General features: G+C 47.5%; 1 protein-coding gene across 1 annotated transcript in view; it reads left to right on the forward strand.

Annotated features, from left to right (window-relative positions):
- The window catches only part of LOC140133862 (unconventional myosin-Ig-like), a 151,190-nt gene that overhangs the window by 28,049 nt on the left and 95,955 nt on the right, over positions 1 to 27,186 (forward strand). Inside the window, exons 12-14 of the mRNA XM_072154511.1 lie at positions 373 to 443; positions 527 to 601; positions 15,912 to 16,044. Of these exons, the coding sequence (XP_072010612.1) occupies positions 373 to 443; positions 527 to 601; positions 15,912 to 16,044 (279 nt within the window). The remainder of the gene's footprint in view (positions 1 to 372; positions 444 to 526; positions 602 to 15,911; positions 16,045 to 27,186) is intronic.

Consider the following 27,186-nt stretch of genomic DNA (forward strand, 5'->3'; position numbering starts at 1 on the left):
CCAGACCAAACCCTGATATATATATATACAGACCCCAGACCAAACCCTGATATATATACAGACCCCAGACCAAACCCTGATATATATATACAGACCCCAGACCAAACCCTGATATATATACAGACCCCAGACCGAACCCTGATATATATACAGACCCCGGACCAAACCTTGAAAGACGCCTAGAAAACTAGACCCCAGGCCACATCCTTCAGTATAGAAAGCAGCTTCCAGTATATAGCGTCCGGTATATAGCGTCCAGTATATAGTGTATACAGGCCCCAGAGCAGTCGCCTCCTTCCCGGGACACTTTATCGTGAGAGTAGACGGGTCGGAGTCTCGTGATGAGGATTGTTTATTTCTTCATATTTTCAGCTTTCACCAACAGATAAGTCAATGGCGTTTAACCGAGACTTCCGGATAAAGCATTACGCGGGGGCGGTGACGTGAGTGTAACCCCTCCCCATATATATATATATACACATACTGTATACAATGTATCTCACATCATGTCTCCCCATGGCTCCAGGTATTCTGTGGAAGGATTCCTGGACAAGAACAAGGACACGTTATTCCAAGATTTCAAGCGCTTATTGTATAACAGGTGAGACATCAAAACCCCATGACAACTCTCCCTGTCACACATGTTATTTCTATACAAGATATAAGGAACATCAATCAAAGCTTCTACACCAGAATCCTAGAGCATAACCAGGAACTACAATCATTCTCCTCCTATAATGTGTATGTAGTTATCTCCCCCTAGTGGTGGTGTATAATCTGTATGTAGTGATCTCCTCCTAGTGGTGGTGTATAATCTGTATGTAGTGATCTCCCCCTAGTGGTGGTGTATAATGTGTATGTAGTGATCTCCCCCTAGTGGTGGTGTATAATGTGTATGTAGTGATCTCCCCCTAGTGGTGGTGTATAATCTGTATGTAGTGATCTCCTCCTAGTGGTGGTGTATAATGTGTATGTAGTGATCTCCCCCTAGTGGTGGTGTATAATGTGTATGTAGTGATCTCCCCCTAGTGGTGGTGTATAATCTGTATGTAGTGATCTCCCCCTAGTGGTGGTGTATAATCTGTATGTAGTGATCTCCCCCTAGTGGTGGTGTATAATCTGTATGTAGTGATCTCCCCCTAGTGGTAATGTATAATCTGTATGTAGTGATCTCCCCCTAGTGGTGGTGTATAATGTGTATGTAGTGATCTCCTCCTAGTGGTGGTGTATAATCTGTATGTAGTGATCTCCCCCTAGTGGTGGTGTATAATCTGTATGTAGTGATCTCCTCCTAGTGGTGGTGTATAATGTGTATGTAGTGATCTCCCCCTAGTGGTGGTGTATAATCTGTATGTAGTGATCTCCTCCTAGTGGAGGTGTATAATGTGTATGTAGTGATCTCCCCCTAGTGGTGGTGTATAATCTGTATGTAGTGATCTCCCCCTAGTGGTGGTGTATAATGTGTATGTAGTGATCTCCTCCTAGTGGTGGTGTATAATCTGTATGTAGTGATCTCCTCCTAGTGGTGGTGTATAATCTGTATGTAGTGATCTCCCCCTAGTGGTGGTGTATAATGTGTATGCAGTGATCTCCACCTAGTGGTGGTGTATAATTTGTATGTAGTGATCTCCTCCTAGTGGTGGTGTATAATCTGTATGTAGTGATCTCCTCCTAGTGGTGGTGTATAATGTGTATGTAGTGATCTCCCCCTAGTGGTGGTGTATAATGTGTATGTAGTGATCTCCTCCTAGTGGTGGTGTATAATCTGTATGTAGTGATCTCCCCCTAGTGGTGATGTATAATCTGTATGTAGTGAGCTGCCCTCCTAGTGGTGGTGTATAATCTGTATGTAGTGATCTTCCCCTAGTGGTGGTGTATAATCTGTATGTAGTGATCTCCTCCTAGTGGTGGTGTATAATGTGTATGTAGTGATCTCCCCCTAGTGGTGGTGTATAATGTGTATGTAGTGATCTCCCCCTAGTGGTGGTGTATAATCTGTATGTAGTGATCTCCCCCTAGTGGTGGTGTATAATGTGCATGTAGTGAGCTCCCTCTAGTGGTGGTGTATAATCTGTATGTAGTGATCTCCCCCTAGTGGTGGTGTATAATCTGTATGTAGTGATCTCCTCCTAGTGGTGGTGTATAATGTGTATGTAGTGATCTCCTCCTAGTGGTGGTGTATAATCTGTATGTAGTGATCTCCCCCTAGTGGTGGTGTATAATCTGTATGTAGTGATCTCCCCCTAGTGGTGGTGTATAATGTGTATGTAGTGATCTCCTCCTAGTGGTGGTGTATAATCTGTATGTAGTGATCTCCCCCTAGTGGTGGTGTATAATGTGTATGTAGTGATCTCCCCCTAGTGGTGGTGTATAATGTGTATGTAGTGATCTCCTCCTAGTGGTGGTGTATAATCTGTATGTAGTGATCTCCTCCTAGTGGTGGTGTATAATGTGTATGTAGTGATCTCCCCCTAGTGGTGGTGTATAATGTGTATGTAGTGATCTCCTCCTAGTGGTGGTGTATAATCTGTATGTAGTGAGCTCCCCCTAGTGGTGGTGTATAATCTGTATGTAGTGATCTCCCCCTAGTGGTGGTGTATAATCTGTATGTAGTGATCTCCCCCTAGTGGTGGTGTATAATCTGTATGTAGTGATCTCCTCCTAGTGGTGGTGTATAATGTGTATATAGTGATCTCCTCCTAGTGGTGGTGTATAATCTGTATGTAGTGATCTCCCCCTAGTGGTGGTGTATAATCTGTATGTAGTGATCTCCCCCTAGTGGTGGTGTATAATGTGTATGTAGTGATCTCCCCCTAGTGGTGGTGTATAATGTGTATGTAGTGATCTCCTCCTAGTGGTGGTGTATAATCTGTATGTAGTGATCTCCTCCTAGTGGTGGTGTATAATGTGTATGTAGTGATCTCCCCCTAGTGGTGGTGTATAATGTGTATGTAGTGATCTCCTCCTAGTGGTGGTGTATAATCTGTATGTAGTGAGCTCCCCCTAGTGGTGGTGTATAATGTGTATGTAGTGATCTCCCCCTAGTGGTGGTGTATAATCTGTATGTAGTGATCTCCCGCTAGTGGTGGTGTATAATCTGTATGTAGTGATCTCCTCCTAGTGGTGGTGTATAATCTGTATGTAGTGATCTCCCCCTAGTGGTGGCTGTATAATCTGTATGTAGTGATCTCCCCCTAGTGGTGGCTGTATAATCTGTATGTAGTGATCTCCCCCTAGTGGTGGTGTATAATGTGTATGTAGTGAGCTCCCCCTAGTGGTGGTGTATAATGTGTATGTAGTGATCTCCCCCTAGTGGTGGTGTATAATGTGTATGTAGTGATCTCCCCCTAGTGGTGGTGTATAATGTGTATGTAGTGAGCTCCCCCTAGTGGTGGTGTATAATGTGTATGTAGTGAGCTCCTCCTAGTGGTGGTGTATAATGTGTATGTAGTGAGCTCCCCCTAGTGGTGGTGTATAATGTGTATGTAGTGAGCTCCCCCTAGTGGTGGTGTATAATCTGTATGTAGTGATCTCCTCCTAGTGGTGGTGTATAATCTGTATGTAGTGATCTCCCCCTAGTGGTGGTGTATAATCTGTATGTAGTGATCTCCTCCTAGTGGTGGTGTATAATCTGTATGTAGTGATGTCCCCCTAGTGGTGGTGTATAATCTGTATGTAGTGATGTCCCCCTAGTGGTGGTGTATAATGTGTATGTAGTGATCTCCCACTAGTGGTGGTGTATAATGTGTATATAGTGATCTCCTCCTAGTGGTGGTGTATAATCTGTATGTAGTGATCTCCTCCTAGTGGTGGTGTATAATCTGTATGTAGTGATCTCCTCCTAGTGGTGGTGTATAATCTGTATGTAGTGATCTCCCCCTAATGGTGGTGTATAATCTGTATGTAGTGATCTCCTCCTAGTGGTGGTGTATAATCTGTATGTAGTGATCTCCTCCTAGTGGTGGTGTATAATCTGTATGTAGTGATCTCCCCCTAGTGGTGGTGTATAATCTGTATGTAGTGATCTCCTCCTAGTGGTGGTGTATAATCTGTATGTAGTGAGCTCCCCCTAGTGGTGGTGTATAATCTGTATGTAGTGAGCTCCCCCTAGTGGTGGTGTATAATCTGTATGTAGTGATCTCCTCCTAGTGGTGGTGTATAATCTGTATGTAGTGACCTCCTCCTAGTGGTGGTGTATAATCTGTATGTAGTGATCTCCCCCTAGTGGTGGTGTATAATCTGTATGTAGTGATCTCCCCCTAGTGGTGGTGTATAATGTGTATGTAGTGATCTCCCCCTAGTGGTGGTGTATAATCTGTATGTAGTGATCTCCCCCTAGTGGTGGTGTATAATCTGTATGTAGTGATCTCCCCCTAGTGGTGATGTATAATCTGTATGTAGTGATCTCCCCCTAGTGGTGGTGTATAATCTGTATGTAGTGATCTCCTCCTAGTGGTGGTGTATAATCTGTATGTAGTGATCTCCTCCTAGTGGTGGTGTATAATCTGTATGTAGTGATCTCCCCCTAGTGGTGGTGTATAATCTGTATGTAGTGATCTCCCCCTAGTGGTGGTGTATAATCTGTATGTAGTGATCTCCCCCTAGTGGTGATGTATAATCTGTATGTAGTGATCTCCCCCTAGTGGTGGTGTATAATGTGTATGTAGTGATCTCCCCCTAGTGGTGGTGTATAATGTGTATGTAGTGATCTCCCCCTAGTGGTGGTGTATAATGTGTATGTAGTGATCTCCTCCTAGTGGTGGTGTATAATGTGTATGTAGTGAGCTCCCCCTAGTGGTGGTGTATAATGTGTATGTAGTGATCTCCCCCTAGTGGTGGCTGTATAATCTGTATGTAGTGATCTCCCCCTAGTGGTGGTGTATAATCTGTATGTAGTGATCTCCTCCTAGTGGTGGTGTATAATCTGTATGTAGTGATCTCCCCCTAGTGGTGGCTGTATAATCTGTATGTAGTGATCTCCCCCTAGTGGTGGCTGTATAATCTGTATGTAGTGATCTCCCCCTAGTGGTGGTGTATAATGTGTATGTAGTGAGCTCCCCCTAGTGGTGGTGTATAATGTGTATGTAGTGATCTCCCCCTAGTGGTGGTGTATAATGTGTATGTAGTGATCTCCCCCTAGTGGTGGTGTATAATGTGTATGTAGTGAGCTCCCCCTAGTGGTGGTGTATAATGTGTATGTAGTGAGCTCCCCCTAGTGGTGGTGTATAATGTGTATGTAGTGAGCTCCCCCTAGTGGTGGTGTATAATGTGTATGTAGTGAGCTCCCCCTAGTGGTGGTGTATAATCTGTATGTAGTGAGCTCCCCCTAGTGGTGGTGTATAATCTGTATGTAGTGATCTCCCCCTAGTGGTGGTGTATAATCTGTATGTAGTGATCTCCCCCTAGTGGTGGTGTATAATCTGTATGTAGTGATCTCCTCCTAGTGGTGGTGTATAATGTGTATATAGTGATCTCCTCCTAGTGGTGGTGTATAATCTGTATGTAGTGATCTCCCCCTAGTGGTGGTGTATAATCTGTATGTAGTGATCTCCCCCTAGTGGTGGTGTATAATGTGTATGTAGTGATCTCCCCCTAGTGGTGGTGTATAATGTGTATGTAGTGATCTCCTCCTAGTGGTGGTGTATAATGTGTATGTAGTGAGCTCCCCCTAGTGGTGGTGTATAATGTGTATGTAGTGATCTCCCCCTAGTGGTGGCTGTATAATCTGTATGTAGTGATCTCCCCCTAGTGGTGGTGTATAATCTGTATGTAGTGATCTCCTCCTAGTGGTGGTGTATAATCTGTATGTAGTGATCTCCCCCTAGTGGTGGCTGTATAATCTGTATGTAGTGATCTCCCCCTGGTGGTGGCTGTATAATCTGTATGTAGTGATCTCCCCCTAGTGGTGGTGTATAATGTGTATGTAGTGAGCTCCCCCTAGTGGTGGTGTATAATGTGTATGTAGTGATCTCCCCCTAGTGGTGGTGTATAATGTGTATGTAGTGATCTCCCCCTAGTGGTGGTGTATAATGTGTATGTAGTGAGCTCCCCCTAGTGGTGGTGTATAATGTGTATGTAGTGAGCTCCCCCTAGTGGTGGTGTATAATGTGTATGTAGTGAGCTCCCCCTAGTGGTGGTGTATAATGTGTATGTAGTGAGCTCCCCCTAGTGGTGGTGTATAATCTGTATGTAGTGATCTCCTCCTAGTGGTGGTGTATAATCTGTATGTAGTGATCTCCCCCTAGTGGTGGTGTATAATCTGTATGTAGTGATCTCCTCCTAGTGGTGGTGTATAATCTGTATGTAGTGATGTCCCCCTAGTGGTGGTGTATAATGTGTATGTAGTGATGTCCCCCTAGTGGTGGTGTATAATGTGTATGTAGTGATCTCCCCCTAGTGGTGGTGTATAATGTGTATATAGTGATCTCCTCCTAGTGGTGGTGTATAATCTGTATGTAGTGATCTCCTCCTAGTGGTGGTGTATAATCTGTATGTAGTGATCTCCTCCTAGTGGTGGTGTATAATCTGTATGTAGTGATCTCCCCCTAGTGGTGGTGTATAATCTGTATGTAGTGATCTCCTCCTAGTGGTGGTGTATAATCTGTATGTAGTGATCTCCTCCTAGTGGTGGTGTATAATCTGTATGTAGTGATCTCCCCCTAGTGGTGGTGTATAATCTGTATGTAGTGATCTCCTCCTAGTGGTGGTGTATAATCTGTATGTAGTGAGCTCCCCCTAGTGGTGGTGTATAATCTGTATGTAGTGAGCTCCCCCTAGTGGTGGTGTATAATCTGTATGTAGTGATCTCTTCCTAGTGGTGGTGTATAATCTGTATGTAGTGATCTCCTCCTAGTGGTGGTGTATAATCTGTATGTAGTGATCTCCCCCTAGTGGTGGTGTATAATCTGTATGTAGTGATCTCCCCCTAGTGGTGGTGTATAATGTGTATGTAGTGATCTCCCCCTAGTGGTGGTGTATAATCTGTATGTAGTGATCTCCCCCTAGTGGTGGTGTATAATCTGTATGTAGTGATCTCCCCCTAGTGGTGATGTATAATCTGTATGTAGTGATCTCCCCCTAGTGGTGGTGTATAATCTGTATGTAGTGATCTCCTCCTAGTGGTGGTGTATAATCTGTATGTAGTGATCTCCTCCTAGTGGTGGTGTATAATCTGTATGTAGTGATCTCCCCCTAGTGGTGGTGTATAATCTGTATGTAGTGATCTCCCCCTAGTGGTGGTGTATAATCTGTATGTAGTGATCTCCCCCTAGTGGTGATGTATAATCTGTATGTAGTGATCTCCCCCTAGTGGTGGTGTATAATCTGTATGTAGTGATCTCCCCCTAGTGGTGGTGTATAATGTGTATGTAGTGATCTCCTCCTAGTGGTGGTGTATAATGTGTATGTAGTGATCTCCCCCTAGTGGTGGTGTATAATGTGTATGTAGTGATCTCCCCCTAGTGGTGGTGTATAATGTGTATGTAGTGATCTCCCCCTAGTGGTGGTGTATAATCTGTATGTAGTGATCTCCCCCTAGTGGTGGTGTATAATGTGTATGTAGTGGTCTCCCCCTAGTGGTGGTGTATAATCTGTATGTAGTGATCTTCCCCTAGTGGTGGTGTATAATGTGTATGTAGTGATCTCCCCCTAGTGGTGGTGTATAATCTGTATGTAGTGATCTCCTCCTAGTGGTGGTGTATAATCTGTATGTAGTGATCTCCCCCTAGTGGTGGTGTATAATGTGTATGTAGTGGTCTCCCCCTAGTGGTGGTGTATAATCTGTATGTAGTGATCTTCCCCTAGTGGTGGTGTATAATCTGTATGTAGTGATCTCCCCCTAGTGGTGGTGTATAATGTGTATGTAGTGATCTCCTCCTAGTGGTGGTGTATAATCTGTATGTAGTGATCTCCTCCTAGTGGTGGTGTATAATCTGTATGTAGTGATCTCCTCCTAGTGGTGGTGTATAATCTGTATGCAGTGAGCTCCCCCTAGTGGTGGTGTATAATGTGTATGTAGTGAGCTCCCCCTAGTGGTGGTGTATAATGTGTATGTAGTGACCTCCCCCTAGTGCTGGTGTATAATGTGTATGTAGTGATCTCCCCCTAGTGGTGGTGTATAATGTGTATGTAGTGATCTCCTCCTAGTGGTGGTGTATAATCTGTATGTAGTGATCTCCTCCTAGTGGTGGTGTATAATCTGTATGTAGTGATCTCCCCCTAGTGGTGGTGTATAATCTGTATGTAGTGATCTCCTCCTAGTGGTGGTGTATAATGTGTATGTAGTGATCTCCCCCTAGTGGTGGTGTATAATCTGTATGTAGTGATCTCCTCCTAGTGGTGGTGTATAATGTGTATGTAGTGATCTCCTCCTAGTGCTGGTGTATAATCTGTATGTAGTGATCTCCTCCTAGTGGTGGTGTATAATCTGTATGTAGTGATCTCCCCCTAGTGGTGGTGTATAATCTGTATGTAGTGATCTCCTCCTAGTGGTGGTGTATAATCTGTATGTAGTGATCTCCTCCTAGTGGTGGTGTATAATGTGTATGTAGTGATCTCCCCCTAGTGGTGGTGTATAATGTGTATGTAGTGATCTCCCCCTAGTGGTGGTGTATAATGTGTATGTAGTGATCTCCCCCTAGTGGTGGTGTATAATCTGTATGTAGTGATCTCCCCCTAGTGGTGGTGTATAATGTGTATGTAGTGATCTCCCCCTAGTGGTGGTGTATAATGTGTATGTAGTGATCTCCTCCTAGTGGTGGTGTATAATGTGTATGTAGTGAGCTCCCCCTAGTGGTGGTGTATAATGTGTATGTAGTGATCTCCTCCTAGTGGTGGTGTATAATCTGTATGTAGTGATCTCCTCCTAGTGGTGGTGTATAATCTGTATGTAGTGATCTCCTCCTAGTGGTGGTGTATAATCTGTATGTAGTGATCTCCTCCTAGTGATGGTGTATAATCTGTATGTAGTGATCTCCCCCTAGTGGTGGTGTATAATCTGTATGTAGTGATCTCCTCCTAGTGGTGGTGTATAATCTGTATGTAGTGATCTCCTCCTAGTGGTGGTGTATAATCTGTATGTAGTGATCTCCTCCTAGTGGTGGTGTATAATCTGTATGTAGTGAGCTCCCCCTAGTGGTGGTGTATAATGTGTATGTAGTGATCTCCCCCTAGTGGTGATGTATAATGTGTATGTAGTGATCTCCCCCTAGTGGTGGTGTATAATCTGTATGTAGTGATCTCCCCCTAGTGGTGGTGTATAATGTGTATGTAGTGATCTCCCCCTAGTGGTGGTGTATAATGTGTATGTAGTGATCTCCTCCTAGTGGTGGTGTATAATGTGTATGTAGTGATCTCCCCCTAGTGGTGGTGTATAATGTGTATGTAGTGATCTCCCCCTAGTGGTGGTGTATAATCTGTATGTAGTGATCTCCCCCTAGTGGTGGTGTATAATGTGTATGTAGTGATCTCCCCCTAGTGGTGGTGTATAATGTGTATGTAGTGATCTCCCCCTAGTGGTGGTGTATAATGTGTATGTAGTGATCTCCCCCTAGTGGTGGTGTATAATGTGTATGTAGTGATCTCCTCCTAGTGGTGGTGTATAATCTGTATGTAGTGAGCTCCCCCTAGTGGTGGTGTATAATGTGTATGTAGTGATCTCCCCCTAGTGGTGATGTATAATGTGTATGTAGTGATCTCCCCCTAGTGGTGGTGTATAATCTGTATGTAGTGATCTCCCCCTAGTGGTGGTGTATAATCTGTATGTAGTGAGCTCCCCCTAGTGGTGGTGTATAATGTGTATGTATTGATCTCCCCCTAGTGGTAATGTATAATCTGTATGCAGTGATCTCCACCTAGTGGTGGTGTATAATGTGTATGTAGTGATCTCCTCCTAGTGGTGGTGTATAATGTGTATGTAGTGATCTCCCCCTAGTGGTGGTGTATAATGTGTATGTAGTGAGCTCCCCCTAGTGGTGGTGTATAATCTGTATGTAGTGAGCTCCCCCTAGTGGTGGTGTATAATCTGTATGTAGTGATCTCCTCCTAGTGGTGGTGTATAATGTGTATGTAGTGATCTCCTCCTAGTGGTGGTGTATAATGTGTATATAGTGATCTCCCCCTAGTGGTGGTGTATAATGTGTATATAGTGATCTCCTCCTAGTGGTGGTGTATAATGTGTATGTAGTGATCTCCCCCTAGTGGTGGTGTATAATCTGTATGTAGTGATCTCCCCCTAGTGGTGGTGTATAATGTGTATGTAGTGATCTCCCCCTAGTGGTGGTGTATAATCTGTATGTAGTGATCTCCTCCTAGTGGTGGTGTATAATCTGTATATAGTGATCTCCCCCTAGTGGTGGTGTATAATGTGTATGTAGTGATCTCCTCCTAGTGGTGGTGTATAATCTGTATGTAGTGATCTCCTCCTAGTGGTGGTGCATAATCTGTATGTAGTGAGCTCCCCCTAGTGTGGTGTATAATCTGTATGTAGTGAGCTCCGCCTAGTGGTGGTGCATAATCTGTATGTAGTGAGCTCCCCCTAGTGGTGGTGTATAATATGTATGTAGTGATCACCCCCTAGTGGGGGTGTATAATCTGTATGTAGTGAGCTCCTCCTAGTGGTGATGTATAATCTGTATGTAGTGAGCTCCCCCTAGTGGTGGTGTATAATCTGTATGTAGTGAGCTCCTCCTAGTGGTGATGTATAATCTGTATGTAGTGAGCTCCCCCTAGTGGTGGTGTATAATCTGTATATAGTGAGCTCCTCCTAGTGGTGGTGTATAATCTGTATGTAGTGATCTCCCCCTAGTGGTGGTGTATAATCTGTATGTAGTGAGCTCCCCCTAGTGTGGTGTATAATCTGTATGTAGTGAGCTCCGCCTAGTGGTGGTGTATAATCTGTATGTAGTGAGCTCCCCCTAGTGTGGTGTATAATCTGTATGTAGTGAGCTCCCCCTAGTGGTGGTGTATAATATGTATGTAGTGATCACCCCCTAGTGGTGGTGTATAATCTGTATGTAGTGAGCTCCTCCTAGTGGTGGTGTATAATGTGTATGTAGTGATCTCCTCCTAGTGGTGGTGTATAATGTGTATGTAGTGATCTCCTCCTAGTGGTGGTGTATAATGTGTATGTAGTGATCTCCCCCTAGTGGTGATGTATAATCTGTATGTAGTGATCTCCCCCTAGTGGTGATGTATAATCTGTATGTAGTGATCTCCCCCTAGTGGTGGTGTATAATGTGTATGTAGTGATCTCCTCCTAGTGGTGGTGTATAATGTGTATGTAGTGATCTCCTCCTAGTGGTGGTGTATAATCTGTATGTAGTGAGCTCCCCCTAGTGGTGGTGTATAATTTGTATGTAGTGATCTCCTCCTAGTGGTGGTGTATAATCTGTATGTAGTGAGCTCCCCCTAGTGGTGGTGTATAATTTGTATGTAGTGATCTCCTCCTAGTGGTGGTGTATAATGTGTATGTAGTGATCTCCTCCTAGTGGTGGTGTATAATGTGTATGTAGTGATCTCCCCCTAGTGGTGATGTATAATCTGTATGTAGTGATCTCCCCCTAGTGGTGATGTATAATCTGTATGTAGTGATCTCCCCCTAGTGGTGGTGTATAATGTGTATGTAGTGATCTCCTCCTAGTGGTGGTGTATAATGTGTATGTAGTGATCTCCTCCTAGTGGTGGTGTATAATCTGTATGTAGTGATCTCCCCCTAGTGGTGGTGTATAATATGTATGTAGTGATCTCCCCCTAGTGGTGGTGTATAATCTGTATGTAGTGATCTCCTCCTAGTGGTGGTGTATAATGTGTATGTAGTGATCTCCCCCTAGTGGTGGTGTATAATCTGTATGTAGTGATCTCCCCCTAGTGGTGGTGTATAATGTGTATGTAGTGATCTCCTCCTAGTGGTGATGTATAATGTGTATGTAGTGATCTCCTCCTAGTGGTGGTGTATAATGTGTATGTAGTGATCTCCCCCTAGTGGTGGTGTATAATCTGTATGTAGTGATCTCCCCCTAGTGGTGGTGTATAATCTGTATGTAGTGATCTCCCCCTAGTGGTGGCTCCTCCTCCTGGACTCTCGTTCTCGGTCAGGACTGATAGGGAAAGTTTTTGGTTCCTGCAATTTCTACAACTTTCTTTACTTTTGGTAGTTTCAGACGTTTATACATTTTTAGATTTTGTTAGACTGCAGTGCATTGTGGGAGAGGAGCTGCACCTGGAGGTCGCAGTGTGTATTACAGGAAACCTGCCACTATGGATTGACCTATTAGGTGGATGCGGTGGTAGGTGCCTCTACAGATGTAAGGTTGGTCCTTTTTAGGGAGAATCCTTTACTCCCCTCCATCCTTTCTAATCTTTATTAAGGTAATATGCAAATTTTTTAAAGATGCTGCTGGGGCGTGGATTATTCAGAGCTGAGGCTACTCCACGCCCCAGGATCCTCCTACCCAGACATCTTCAGTGCGCAGATACAAGGAGCTGCAAGTATTTGTCTGGAGTTTTGCGCATGCTCTGGCCTCGGAACCGAGATTGTACGGCTGCTGGCCTGTGTTTTGCGCATGCGCAGAACTCTGGTTTCGTGGACGAGTGCGCGCAGATCCATTCCTTCACAATCACTGCTGCATTGTGTCACAATGGGGCTCATTTACTAAGGGTCTACGGTCCGCACTTTCGTTGGAATACCCAGCGATTTCCGACGTGCACTGCATTTAGAAAGGGTTTTGGCCATTCGGACAACGCTCGGGATTTAACATAGCAATTTGTGTTGCAAGCCAAGCACTTACATGCACCGGGAGGAAGAAGGTGAACTCCAGGGACCTGAGCGGGGAAGTGACACATGCAGGATAGCGGGCGCAGGATCTTAGTGACTCCCCGCACAGCGCATTATACACGGACAATGCACTTACATGCACCAGGAAGAAGAAGGTGTACTCCGGAGACCTGAGCGGGGAAGTGACACATGCAGGATATCGGGCGTGCGATCTTAGTGACTCCCCGCACAGCGCATTATACACGGACAATGCACTTACATGCACCAGGAAGAAGAAGGTGAACTCCGGGGACCTGAGCGGGGAAGCAACACATGCAGGATATCGGGGGCAGGATCTTAGTGACTCCCCGCACAGCACATTATACACGGACAATGCACTTACATGCACCAGGAAGAAGAAGGTGAACTCCAGGGACCTGAGCGGGGAAGTGACACATGCAGGATAGCGGGCGCAGGATCTTAGTGACTCCCCGCACAGCACATTATACACGGACAATGCACTTACATGCACCAGGAAGAAGAAGGGGAACTCCAGGGACCTGAGCGGTGAAGCGACACATGCAGGATAGCGGGCGCAGGATCTTAGTGACTCCCTGCACAGCGCATTATACACGGACAATGCACTTACATGCACCAGGAAGAAGAAGGTGAACTCCGGGGACCTGAGCGGGGAAGTGACACATGCAGGATATCGGGGGCAGGATCTTCATTAAATTGCGGCAGATGTGGATTCCGGCGCACCTCTAGAATCCGAGCTCTAATGTGTTGGTTTTGTTTGTCCTCCGTCTCCTGATGATTGACCACAAGTTCTCAATGGGATAAGATCCGGGAAGTCTCCGGGCCATGGACCCAGAATCTCTGCGTTCTGTTCCCGGGCCATGGACCCAGAATCTCTGCGTTCTGTTCCCGGGCCATGGACCCAGAATCTCTGCGTTCTGTTCCCGGGCCATGGACCCAGAATCTCTGCGTTCTGTTCCCGGGCCATGGACCCAGAATCTCTGCGTTCTGTTCCCGGGCCATGGACCCAGAATCTCTGCGTTCTGTTCCCGGGCCATGGACCCAGAATCTCTGCGTTCTGTTCCCGGGCCATGGACCCAGAATCTCTGCGTTCTGTTCCCGGGCCATGGACCCAGAATCTCTGCGTTCTGTTCCCGGGCCATGGACCCAGAATCTCTGTGTTCTGTTCCCGGGCCATGGACCCAGAATCTCTGTGTTCTGTCCCCGGAGCCATGGACCCAGAATCTCTGCGTTCTGTTCCCGGGCCATGGAGCCAGAATCTCTGTGTTCTGTTCTCGGGCCATGGACCCAGTATCTCTGTGTTCTGTTCCCGGGCCATGGACCCAGAATGTCTGTGTTCTGTTCCCGGGCCATGGACCCAGAATCTCTGTGTTCTGTTCCCGGAGCCATGGACCCAGAATCTCTGTGTTCTGTTCCCGGAGCCATGAACCCAGAATCTCTGTGTTCTGTTCCGGGGCCATGGAGCCAGAATCTCTGTGTTCTGTTCCCGGGCCATGGACCCAGAATCTCTGTGTTCTGTTCCCTGCACCATTTAGTTCTCCCCTTTATGGCCGGTGCTCCATCATGCTGGAGGAGGCTCTGCTCATCACCATCTGCTCCTGGAGGGTTGGGAGAAGCGGCTCCTGGAGGGTTGGGAGAAGCGGCTCCTGGAGGACATTCTGCTCCATTCTTTATTCATGGAGGTGTTTTTAGGCGATTCCCTTGGCTGAGAAGCCGCCCCCCCCCCCACATGAATGGCTGCAGGAGCTTTACAGGTGCAGGAGACAGGACTGGGGGCATTATAAAACCTGATGCCGGAGACTTTGTAACAATTAACATTTGTATCATTCTCAAAACTTATGGCCAGGACTGTAGTCCCCGGTGTCCGGTGTACAATTATAGTCCCCGGTGTCCAGTGTACAATTATAGTCCCCGGTGTCCAGTGTACAATTATAGTCCCCGGTGTCCAGTGTACAATTATAGTCCCCGGTGTCCAATTATAGTCCCCGGTGTCCAATTATAGTCCCCGGTGTCCAGTGTACAATTATAGTCCCCGGTGTCCAGTGTACAATTATAGTCCCCGGTGTCCAGTGTACAATTATAGTCCCCGGTGTCCAGTGTACAATTATAGTCCCCGGTGTCCAGTGTACAATTATAGTCCCCGGTGTCCAGTGTACAATTATAGTCCCCGGTGTCCAGTGTACAATTATAGTCCCCGGTGTCCAGTGTACAATTATAGTCCCGGTGTCCAGTGTACAATTATAGTCCCCGGTGTCCAGTGTACAATTATAGTCCCCGGTGTCCGGTGTACAATTATAGTCCCCGGTGTCCGGTGTACAATTATAGTCCCTGGTGTCCAGTGTACAATTATAGTCCCCGGTGTCCAGTGTACAATTATAGTCCCGGTGTCCAGTGTACAATTATAGTCCCCGGTGTCCAGTGTACAATTATAGTCCCCGGTGTCCAGTGTACAATTATAGTCCCTGGTGTCCAGTGTACAATTATAGTCCCTGGTGTCCAGTGTACATTATAGTCCCTGGTGTCCAGTGTACAATTATAGTCCCCGATGTCCAGTGTACAATTATAGTCCCCGGTGTCCAGTGTACAATTATAGTCCCCGGTGTCCAGTGTACAATTATAGTCCCCGGTGTCCAGTGTAAAATTATAGTCCCCGGTGTCCAGTGTAAAATTATAGTCCCCGGTGTCCAGTGTAAAATTATAGTCCCCGGTGTCCAGTGTACAATTATAGTCCCTGGTGTCCAGTGTACATTATAGTCCCTGGTGTCCAGTGTACATTATAGTCCCTGGTGTCCAGTGTACATTATAGTCCCTGGTGTCCAGTGTATATTATAGTCCCTGGTGTCCAGTGTATATTATAGTCCCTGGTGTCCAGTGTATATTATAGTCCCCGGTGTCCAGTGTACATTGTGGTCCCCGGTGTCCAGTGTATATTATAGTCCCTGGTGTCCAGTGTACATTGTGGTCCCCGGTGTCCAGTGTACATTGTGGTCCCCGGTGTCCAGTGTATATTATAGTCCCTGGTGTCCAGTGTACATTGTGGTCCCCGGTGTCCAGTGTACAATTATAGTCCCTGGTGTCCAGTGTACGTTATATGGTGCTGATGACGTTGTGTATTTGGCAGTAAGGATCCTGTGCTCCGGGACATGTGGCCGGACGGACGGATGAGAATCAGTGAAGTGACCAAGAGACCCCTGACAGCCGCCGCGCTCTTCAGGAACTCCATGATCCTCCTAGTGGAGAACCTGGCCTGTAAGGTAAGTGACCGACCTACAGATCATCAGAGCCTGGGAGAGAGGGAAGTAATACTGGCACCGCCCCAGCGCTAGTGATGTCACATGTCACCGGTAATACTGGCACCGCCCCAGCGCTAGTGATGTCACATGTCACCGGTAATACTGGCACCGCACCAGCGCTAGTGATGTCACATGTCACCGGTAATACCGGCACCGCCCCAGCGCTAGTGATGTCACATGTCACCGGTAATACTGGCACCGCCCCAGCGCTAGTGATGTCACATGTCACCGGTAATACACATGTCACCGGTAATACTGGCACCGCACCAGCGCTAGTGATGTCACATGTCACCAGTAATACTGGCACCGTGCCAGCGTTAGTGATGTCACATGTCACCGGTAATACTGGCACCGCACCAGCGCTAGTGATGTCACATGTCACCAGTAATACTGGCACCGCACCAGCGCTAGTGATGTCACATGTCACCAGTAATACTGGCACCGCCCCAGCGCTAGTGATGTCACATGTCACCGGTAATACTGGCACCGCACCAGCGCTAGTGATGTCACATGTCACCGGTAATACTGGCACCGCACCAGCGCTAGTGATGTCACATGTCACCAGTAATACTGGCACCGCACCAGCGCTAGTGATGTCACGTGTCACCGGTAATACTGGCACCGCACCAGCGCTAGTGATGTCACATGTCACCGGTAATACTGGCACCGCCCCAGCGCTAGTGATGTCACATGTCACCGGTAATACTGGCACCGCGCCAGCGCTAGTGATGTCACATGTCACCGGTAATACTGGCACCGCACCAGCGCTAGTGATGTCACATGTCACCAGTAATACTGGCACCGCACCAGCGCTAGTGATGTCACGTGTCACCAGTAATACTGGCACCACCCCAGCGCTAGTGATGTCACATGTCACCGGTAATACTGGCACCGCGCCAGCGCTAGTGATGTCACATGTCACCAGTAATACTGGCACCGCACCAGCGCTAGTGATGTCACATGTCACCGGTAATACTGGCACCGCGCCAGCGCTAGTGATGTCACATGTCACCAGTAATACTGGCACCGCACCAGCGCTAGTGATGTCACATGTCACCGGTAACACTGGCACCGTGCCAGCGCTAGTGATGTCACATGTCACCGGTAATACACGTCACCGGTAATACTGGCACCGCACCAGCGCTAGTGATGTCATGTGTCACTAGTAATACTGGCACCGCGCCAGCGCTAGTGATGTCACATGTCACCGGTAATACACATGTCACCGGTAATACTGGCACCGCGCCAGCGCTAGTGATGTCACATGTCACCAGTAATACTGGCACCGCACCAGCGCTAGTGATGTCACATGTCACCAGTAATACTGGCACCGCACCAGCGCTAGTGATGTCACATGTCACCGGTAACACTGGCACCGCGCCAGCGCTAGTGATGTCACATGTCACCGGTAATACACATGTCACCGGTAATACTGGCACCGCACCAGCGCTAGTGATGTCACGTGTCACCAGTAATACTGGCACCGCGCCAGCGCTAGTGATGTCACATGTCACCGGTAATACTGGCACCGCACCAGCGCTAGTGATGTCACATGTCACCGGTAATACTGGCACCGCACCAGCGCTAGTGATGTCACATGTCACCGGTAATACTGGCACCGCACCAGCGCTAGTGATGTCACATGTCACCGGTAACACTGGCACCGCACCAGCGCTAGTGATGTCACATGTCACCGGTAACACTGGCACCGCACCAGCGCTAGTGATGTCACATGTCACCGGTAATACTGGCACCGCACCAGCGCTAGTGATGTCACGTGTCACCAGTAATACTGGCACCGCCCCAGCGCTAGTGATGTCACATGTCACCAGTAATACTGGCACCGCGCCAGCGCTAGTGATGTCACATGTCACCGGTAATACTGGCACCGCCCCAGCGCTAGTGATGTCACATGTCACCAGTAATACTGGCACCGCGCCAGCGCTAGTGATGTCACATGTCACCGGTAATACACATGTCACCGGTAATACTGGCACCGCCCCAGCGCTAGTGATGTCACATGTCACCGGTAATACACATGTCACCGGTAATACTGGCACCGCGCCAGCGCTAGTGATGTCACATGTCACCGGTAATACTGGCACCGCCCCAGCGCTAGTGATGTCACATGTCACCAGTAATACTGGCACCGCGCCAGCGCTAGTGATGTCACATGTCACCGGTAATACTGGCACCACACCAGCGCTAGTGATGTCACATGTCACTAGTAATACTGGCACCGCACCAGCGCTAGTGATGTCACATGTCACCGGTAATACTGGCACCGCACCAGCGCTAGTGATGTCACATGTCACCGGTAATACTGGCACCGCCCTAGCGCTAGTGATGTCACATGTCACCGGTAATACTGGCACCGCACCAGCGCTAGTGATGTCACATGTCACCGGTAATACTGGCACCGCCCCAGCGCTAGTGATGTCACATGTCACCAGTAATACTGGCACCGCACCAGCGCTAGTGATGTCACATGTCACCAGTAATACTGGCACCGCACCAGCGCTAGTGATGTCACATGTCACCGGTAATACTGGCACCGCACCAGCGCTAGTGATGTCACATGTCACCAGTAATACTGGCACCGCACCAGCGCTAGTGATGTCACATGTCACCGGTAATACTGGCACCGCACCAGCGCTAGTGATGTCACATGTCACCGGTAATACTGGCACCGCACCAGCGCTAGTGATGTCACATGTCACCGGTAATACTGGCACCGCACCAGCGCTAGTGATGTCACATGTCACCGGTAATACTGGCACCGCACCAGCGCTAGTGATGTCACATGTCACCGGTAATACTGGCACCGCCCCAGCGCTAGTGATGTCACATGTCACCGGTAATACTGGCACCGCCCCAGCGCTAGTGATGTCACATGTCACCAGTAATACTGGCACCGCGCCAGCGCTAGTGATGTCACATGTCACCAGTAATACTGGCACCGCGCCAGCGCTAGTGATGTCACATGTCACCAGTAATACTGGCACCGCACCAGCGCTAGTGATGTCACATGTCACCGGTAACACTGGCACCGCGCCAGCGCTAGTGATGTCACATGTCACCGGTAATACACATGTCACCGGTAATACTGGCACCGCACCAGCGCTAGTGATGTCACGTGTCACCAGTAATACTGGCACCGCGCCAGCGCTAGTGATGTCACATGTCACCGGTAATACTGGCACCGCACCAGCGCTAGTGATGTCACATGTCACCGGTAATACTGGCACCGCACCAGCGCTAGTGATGTCACATGTCACCGGTAATACTGGCACCGCACCAGCGCTAGTGATGTCACATGTCACCGGTAACACTGGCACCGCACCAGCGCTAGTGATGTCACATGTCACCGGTAATACTGGCACCGCCCCAGCGCTAGTGATGTCACATGTCACCGGTAATACTGGCACCGCACCAGCGCTAGTGATGTCACATGTCACCGGTAATACTGGCACCGCGCCAGCGCTAGTGATGTCACATGTCACCGGTAATACTGGCACCGCCCCAGCGCTAGTGATGTCACATATCACCGGTAATACTGGCACCGCGCCAGCGCTAGTGATGTCACATGTCACCGGTAATACTGGCACCGCACCAGCGCTAGTGATGTCACATGTCACCGGTAATACTGGCACCGCGCCAGCGCTAGTGATGTCACATGTCACCGGTAATACCGGCACCGCCCCAGCGCTAGTGATGTCACATGTCACCGGTAATACTGGCACTGCAGCAGCGTTTTAGTGATAAACTTATCGTTAGTGTAAAGAAGAACCGGACCCTCGAGCACCGGACCCTGTGATAGTTCTGCTGTCCTCTGTCCGGATAACGCGATCTTCTCTCCAGCAATGTATCTGACCCCCGGTATCTGACCAGACACTAGGGGGCGCTGCACAGTGTGATGGACGTGATACATTGTATAAGAGACCACACACAACTATCACAGCTGCCCCCCAGGGGACGGGGACCCCCATCAGGTCATCTTCCCGTTACCCCGGGGTCAGGAGCAGGGGGGTACTCGTCACCAGGGGTTAACCCAGGACACGCTGGCATCAGGATTCCAGAATCTTTGGTGAAGGAACCTATTAACCCTGTCATGTCCATGTGGTGAGATAGTGGGGTCTCCCCAGCGGTTATACAATGCAGAGGATCGTACATCCTGCTATAGCGCAGCCCCCCCCCCCCCATAATTACATGTAGCCCCATTGTCTGTCGGGGGTCACACTGCGCTATTCTGCCCCTTTCATCAGCCCAGCGGCCCCCAGAGTAACCACAACACAGCGCAACCCCCCAGTGTAATACCACCATTGTGTCTGCAGCAAACACATTATACCGTCCATTATACTCCCCCACTTAATAGGCAACGCACATAATATAAGGGCCAGCGGGGGAGGGGGCTTATTCTCATCCACTGACAGATTATACAGTGATCTGCATGTATATCTATGGCAGTATTATAGTAGTTATATTCCTGTACATAGGGGGCGGTATTATAGTAGTTATATTCTTGTACATAGGGGCAGTATTATAGCAGTTATATTCCTGTATATAGGGGCAGTATTATAGTAGTTATATTCTTGTACATAGGGGGCAGTATTATAGTAGTTATATTCCTGTACATAGGGGGCAGTATTATAGTAGTTATATTCTTGTACATAGGGGGCAGTATTATAGTAGTTATATTCTTGTACATAGGGGGCAGTATTATAGTAGTTATATTCCTGTACATAGGGGGCAGTATTATAGTAGTTATATTCCTGTACATAGGGGGCTGTATTATAGTAGTTATATTCCTGTACATAGGGGGCTGTATTATAGTAGTTATATTCCTGTACATAGGGGGCAGTATTATAGTAGTTATATTCCTGTACATAGGGGGCAGTATTACAGTAGTTATATTCCTGTACATAGCGGGCAGTATTATAGTAGTTATATTCCTGTACATAGAGGGCAGTATTATAGTAGTTATATTCCTGTATATAGGGGCAGTATTATAGTAGTTATATTCTTGTACATAGGGGGCAGTATTATAGTAGTTATATTCCTGTACATAGGGGGCAGTATTATAGTAGTTATATTCTTGTACATAGGGGGCAGTATTATAGTAGTTATATTCTTGTACATAGGGGGCAGTATTATAGTAGTTATATTCCTGTACATAGGGGGCAGTATTATAGTAGTTATATTCCTGTACATAGGGGGCTGTATTATAGTAGTTATATTCCTGTACATAGGGGGCTGTATTATAGTAGTTATATTCCTGTACATAGGGGGCAGTATTATAGTAGTTATATTCCTGTACATAGGGGGCAGTATTACAGTAGTTATATTCCTGTACATAGCGGGCAGTATTATAGTAGTTATATTCCTGTACATAGGGGGCAGTATTATAGGAGTTATATTCTTGTACATAGGGGGCAGTATTATAGTAGTTATATTCTTGTACATAGGGGGCAGTATTATAGTAGTTATATTCTTGTACATAGGGGGCAGTATTATAGTAGTTATATTCCTGTACATAGGGGGCAGTATTATAGTAGTTATATTCCTGTACATAGGGGGCAGTATTATAGTAGTTATATTCCTGTACATAGGGGGCTGTATTATAGTAGTTATATTCCTGTACATAGGGGGCAGTATTATAATAGTTATATTCTTGTACATAGGGGGCAGTATTATAGTAGTTATATTCCTGTACATAGGGGGCAGTATTATAGTAGTTATATCCCTGTACCTTGGGGGGCAGTATTATAGTAGTTATATTCCTGTACATAGGAGGCAGTATTATAGTAGTTATATCCCTGTACATAGGGGGCAGTATTATAGTAGTTATATTTCTGTACATAGAGGGCAGTATTATAGTAGTTATATTCTTGTACATAGGGGGCAGTATTATAGTAGTTATATTCTTGTACATAGGGGGCAGTATGATAGTAGTTATATTCTTGTACATAGGGGGCAGTATTATAGTAGTTATATTCTTGTACATAGGGGGCAGTATTATAGTAGTTATATTCTTGTACATAGAGGGCAGTATTATAGTAGTTATATTCTTGTACATAGGGGGCAGTATTATAGTAGTTTTATCCCTGTACATAGGAGGCAGTATTATAGTAGTTATATTCCTGTACATAGGGGGCAGTATTATAGTAGTTATATTCCTGTACATAGGGGGCAGTATTATAGTAGTTATATTCTTGTACATAGGGGGCAGTATTATAGTAGTTATATTCCTGTACATAGGGGGCAGTATTATAGTAGTTATATTCCTGTACATAGGGGGCAGTATTATAGTAGTTATATTCTTGTACATAGGGGGCAGTATTATAGTAGTTATATTCTTGTACATTGGGGGCAGTATTATAGTAGTTATATTCCTGTACATAGGGAGCAGTATTATAGTAGTTATATTCCTGTACATAGGGGGCAGTATTATAGTAGTTATATTCTGGTACATAGCGGGCAGTATTATAGTAGTTATATTCCTGTACATAGGGTGCAGTATTATAGTAGTTATATTCCTGTACATAGGGGCAGTATTATAGTAGTTATATTCCTGTACATAGGGGGCAGTATTATAGTAGTTATATTCTGGTACATAGCGGGCAGTATTATAGTAGGTATATTCCTGTACATAGGGGGCAGTATTATAGTAGTTATATTCCTGTACATAGGGGGCAGTATTATAGTAGTTATATTCCTGTACATAGGGGGCAGTATTATAGTAGTTATATTCTTGTACATAGGGTGCAGTATTATAGTAGTTATATTCCTGTACATAGGGGGCAGTATTATAGTAGTTATATTCCTGTACATAGGGGGCAGTATTATAGTAGTTATATTCTTGTACATAGGGGACAGTATTAGAGTAGTTATATTCCTGTACATAGGGGCAGTATTAGAGTAGTTATATTCCTGTACATGGGGGGCAGTATTATAGTAGTTATATTCCTGTACATAGGGGGCAGTATTATAGTAGTTATATTCTTGTACATAGGGGGCAGTATTATAGTAGTTATATTCTGGTACATAGCGGGCAGTATTATAGTAGTTATATTCCTGTACATAGGGGGCAGTATTATAGTAGTTATATTCTTGTACATAGGGGGCAGTATTATAGTAGTTATATTCCTGTACATAGGGGGCAGTATTATAGTAGTTATATTCCTGTACATAGGGGGCAGTATTATAGTAGTTATATTCTTGTACATAGGGGACAGTATTAGAGTAGTTATATTCCTGTACATAGGGGCAGTATTAGAGTAGTTATATTCCTGTACATGGGGGGCAGTATTAGAGTAGTTATATTCCTGTACATAGGGGGCAGTATTATAGTAGTTATATTCCTGTACATAGGGGGCAGTATTATAGTAGTTATATTCCTGTACATAGGGGGCAGTATTATAGTAGTTATATTCCTGTACATAGGGGGCGGTATTATAGTAGTTATATTCCTGTACATAGGGGGCAGTATTATAGTAGTTATATTCCTGTACATAGGGGGCAGTATTATAGTAGTTATATTCTTGTACATGGATTGGTTTGATGACATTTTGCTGGGTATATAATAAAGCAATAAATCTTGTGCAGTGTTCACAGCTCCCCTGCAGAGTGATGTTATATCCCATGGATTTCGGTATATCTCATGTAGCCTCTATATCCTATATTAGATGTGACTATACATATAACATGTGCAGGTTCCTTGCTGCGTCTTTGGGTGTGAGTTGTGTCTCGCACTGGGAGTATTTATAGCTGCTGCTCGGAGATCGGATCATTCCTCTTATTTCACTTGACATAAAGCTGGAAGCCTCAATAATCTGACTGCATCTACTTAAAGGGGCACTACACAAGAGCCATACAATCTATTACTCTCTGTTATCAGCCATTACACCCCGGGGAGAGGAGACTGTACAGGGGGGGGATACAATCTATTACTCTCTGTTATCAGCCATTACATCCCGGGGAGAGGAGACTGTACAGGGGGGGGATACAATCTATTACTCTCTGTTATCAGCCATTACACCCCGGGGAGAGGAGACTGTACAGGGGGGATACAATCTATTACTCTCTGTTATCAGCCATTACACCCCGGGGAGAGGAGACTGTACAGGGGGGGGATACAATCTATTACTCTCTGTTATCAGCCATTACACCCCGGGGAGAGGAGACTGTACAGGGGGGATACAATCTATTACTCTCTGTTATCAGCCATTACACCCCGGGGAGAGGAGACTGTACAGGGGGATACAATCTATTACTCTCTGTTATCAGCCATTACACCCCGGGGAGAGGAGACTGTACAGGGGGGGGATACAATCTATTACTCTCTGTTATCAGCCATTATATCCCGGGGAGAGGAGACTGTACAGGGGGATACAATCTATTACTCTCTGTTATCAGCCATTACACCCCGGGGAGAGGAGACTGTACAGGGGGGGGGATACAATCTATTACTCTCTGTTATCAGCCATTACACCCCGGGGAGAGGAGACTGTACAGGGGGGATACAATCTATTACTCTCTGTTATCAGCCATTACACCCCGGGGAGAGGAGACTGTACAGGGGGGGATACAATCTATTACTCTCTGTTATCAGCCATTACACCCCGGGGAGAGGAGACTGTACAGGGGGGATACAATCTATTACTCTCTGTTATCAGCCATTACACCCCGGGGAGAGGAGACTGTACAGGGGGGGGGGGATACAATCTATTACTCTCTGTTATCAGCCATTACACCCCGGGGAGAGGAGACTGTACAGGGGGGATACAATCTATTACTCTCTGTTATCAGCCATTACACCCCGGGGAGAGGAGACTGTACAGGGGGGATACAATCTATTACTCTCTGTTATCAGCCATTACACCCCGGGGAGAGGAGACTGTACAGGGGGGATACAATCTATTACTCTCTGTTATCAGACATTACATCCCGGGGAGAGGAGACTGTACAGGGGGGGATACAATCTATTACTCTCTGTTATCAGCCATTACACCCCGGGGAGAGGAGACTGTACAGGGGGGGGATACAATCTATTACTCTCTGTTATCAGCCATTACATCCCGGGGAGAGGAGACTGTACAGGGGGGATACAATCTATTACTCTCTGTTATCAGCCATTACATCCCGGGGGGAGGAGACTGTACAGGGGGGATACAATCTATTACTCTCTGTTATCAGCCATTACACCCCGGGGAGAGGAGACTGTACAGGGGGGATACAATCTATTACTCTCTGTTATCAGCCATTACATCCCGGGGAGAGGAGACTGTACAGGGGGATACAATCTATTACTCTCTGTTATCAGCCATTACACCCCGGGGAGAGGAGACTGTACAGGGGGGATACAATCTATTACTCTCTGTTATCAGCCATTACACCCCGGGGAGAGGAGACTGTACAGGGGGGGGATACAATTTGTTATCATACATCAGTGTAATACAGGAGGGTCTCATTATGCAGGGTTTAGACTCTTGATAACACGGATTGTTGCTAGAACACTGAATAATAAAGATTTAACACTTATCAGGATGAGGAGGAGCTGAAATATCACCTCACATTACTACAGGGATGAGGACACAACAGCACAATGTCCCTGAAAATTATACCCTGTATAGTCACAGCCCCGCCCCCATCCTGTGTGAGAGGTAGTCACAGCCCCGCCCCCTGTCTGTGTATCCTGTGTGAGAGGTAGTCACAGCCCCGCCCCCTGCCTGTATATCCTGTGTGAGAGGTAGTCACAGCCCCGCACCCTGCCTGTATATCCTGTGTGAGAGGTAGTCACAGCCCCGCCCCCTACCTGTATATCCTGTGTGATGCCCCGCCCCCTGCCTGTATATCCTGTGTGAGAGGTAGTCACAGCCCCGCCCCCTGCCTGTATATCCTGTGTGAGAGGTGGTCACAGCCCCGCCCCCTGCCTGTATATCCTGTGTGAGAGGTGGTCACAGCCCCGCCCCCTGCCTGTATATCCTGTGTGAGAGGTGGTCACAGCCCCGCCCCCTGCCTGTATATCCTGTGTGAGAGGTGGTCACAGCCCCGCCCCCTGCCTGTATATCCTGTGTGAGAGGTGGTCACAGCCCCGCCCCCTGCCTGTATATCCTGTGTGAGAGGTGGTCACAGCCCCGCCCCCTGCCTGTATATCCTGTGTGAGAGGTGGTCACAGCCCCGTCCCCTGCCTGTATATCCTGTGTGAGAGGTGGTCACAGCCCCGCCCCCTGCCTGTATATCCTGTGTGAGAGGTGGTCACAGCCCCGCCCCCTGCCTGTATATCCTGTGTGAGAGGTGGTCACAGCCCCGCCCCCTGCCTGTATATCCTGTGTGAGAGGAGGTCACAGCCCCGGCACGTCCCCCAGAGCCACCACCAGTGCAGCACGTCCCCCAGAGCCACCACCAGTGCAGCACGTCCTCCAGAGCCACCACCAGTGCAGCACGTCCCCCAGAGCCACCACCAGAGCAGCACGTCCCCCAGAGCCACCATTAGAGCAGCACGTCCCCCAGAGCCACCACCAGAGCAGCACGTCCCCCAGAGCCACCGCCAGTGCAGCACGTCCCCCAGAGCCACCGCCAGTGCAGCACGTCCCCCAGAGCCACCGCCAGTGCAGCACGTCCCCCAGAGCCACCGCCAGTGCAGCACGTCCCCCAGAGCCACCACCAGTGCAGCACGTCCCCCAGAGCCACCGCCAGAGCAGCACGTCCCCCAGAGCCACCGCCAGAGCAGCACGTCCCCCAGAGCCGCCAGAGCAGCACGTCCCCCAGAGCCACCGCCAGTGCAGCACGTCCCCCAGAGCCACCGCCAGTGCAGCACGTCCCCCAGAGCCACCACCAGTGCAGCATGTCCCCCAGAGCCACCACCAGTGCAGCACGTCCCCCAGAGCCACCACCAGTGCAGCACGTCCCCCAGAGCCACCGCCAGTGCAGCACGTCCCCCAGAGCCACCGCCAGTGCAGCACGTCCCCCAGAGCCACCGCCAGTGCAGCACGTCCCCCAGAGCCGCCAGAGCAGCACGTCCCCCAGAGCCACCGCCAGTGCAGCACTTCCCCCAGAGCCACCACCAGTGCAGCACTTCCCCCAGAGCCACCACCAGTGCAG

This window comes from Engystomops pustulosus, chromosome 5 (assembly GCF_040894005.1).
Source record: "Engystomops pustulosus chromosome 5, aEngPut4.maternal, whole genome shotgun sequence".
Taxonomy (NCBI): domain Eukaryota; kingdom Metazoa; phylum Chordata; class Amphibia; order Anura; family Leptodactylidae; genus Engystomops; species Engystomops pustulosus.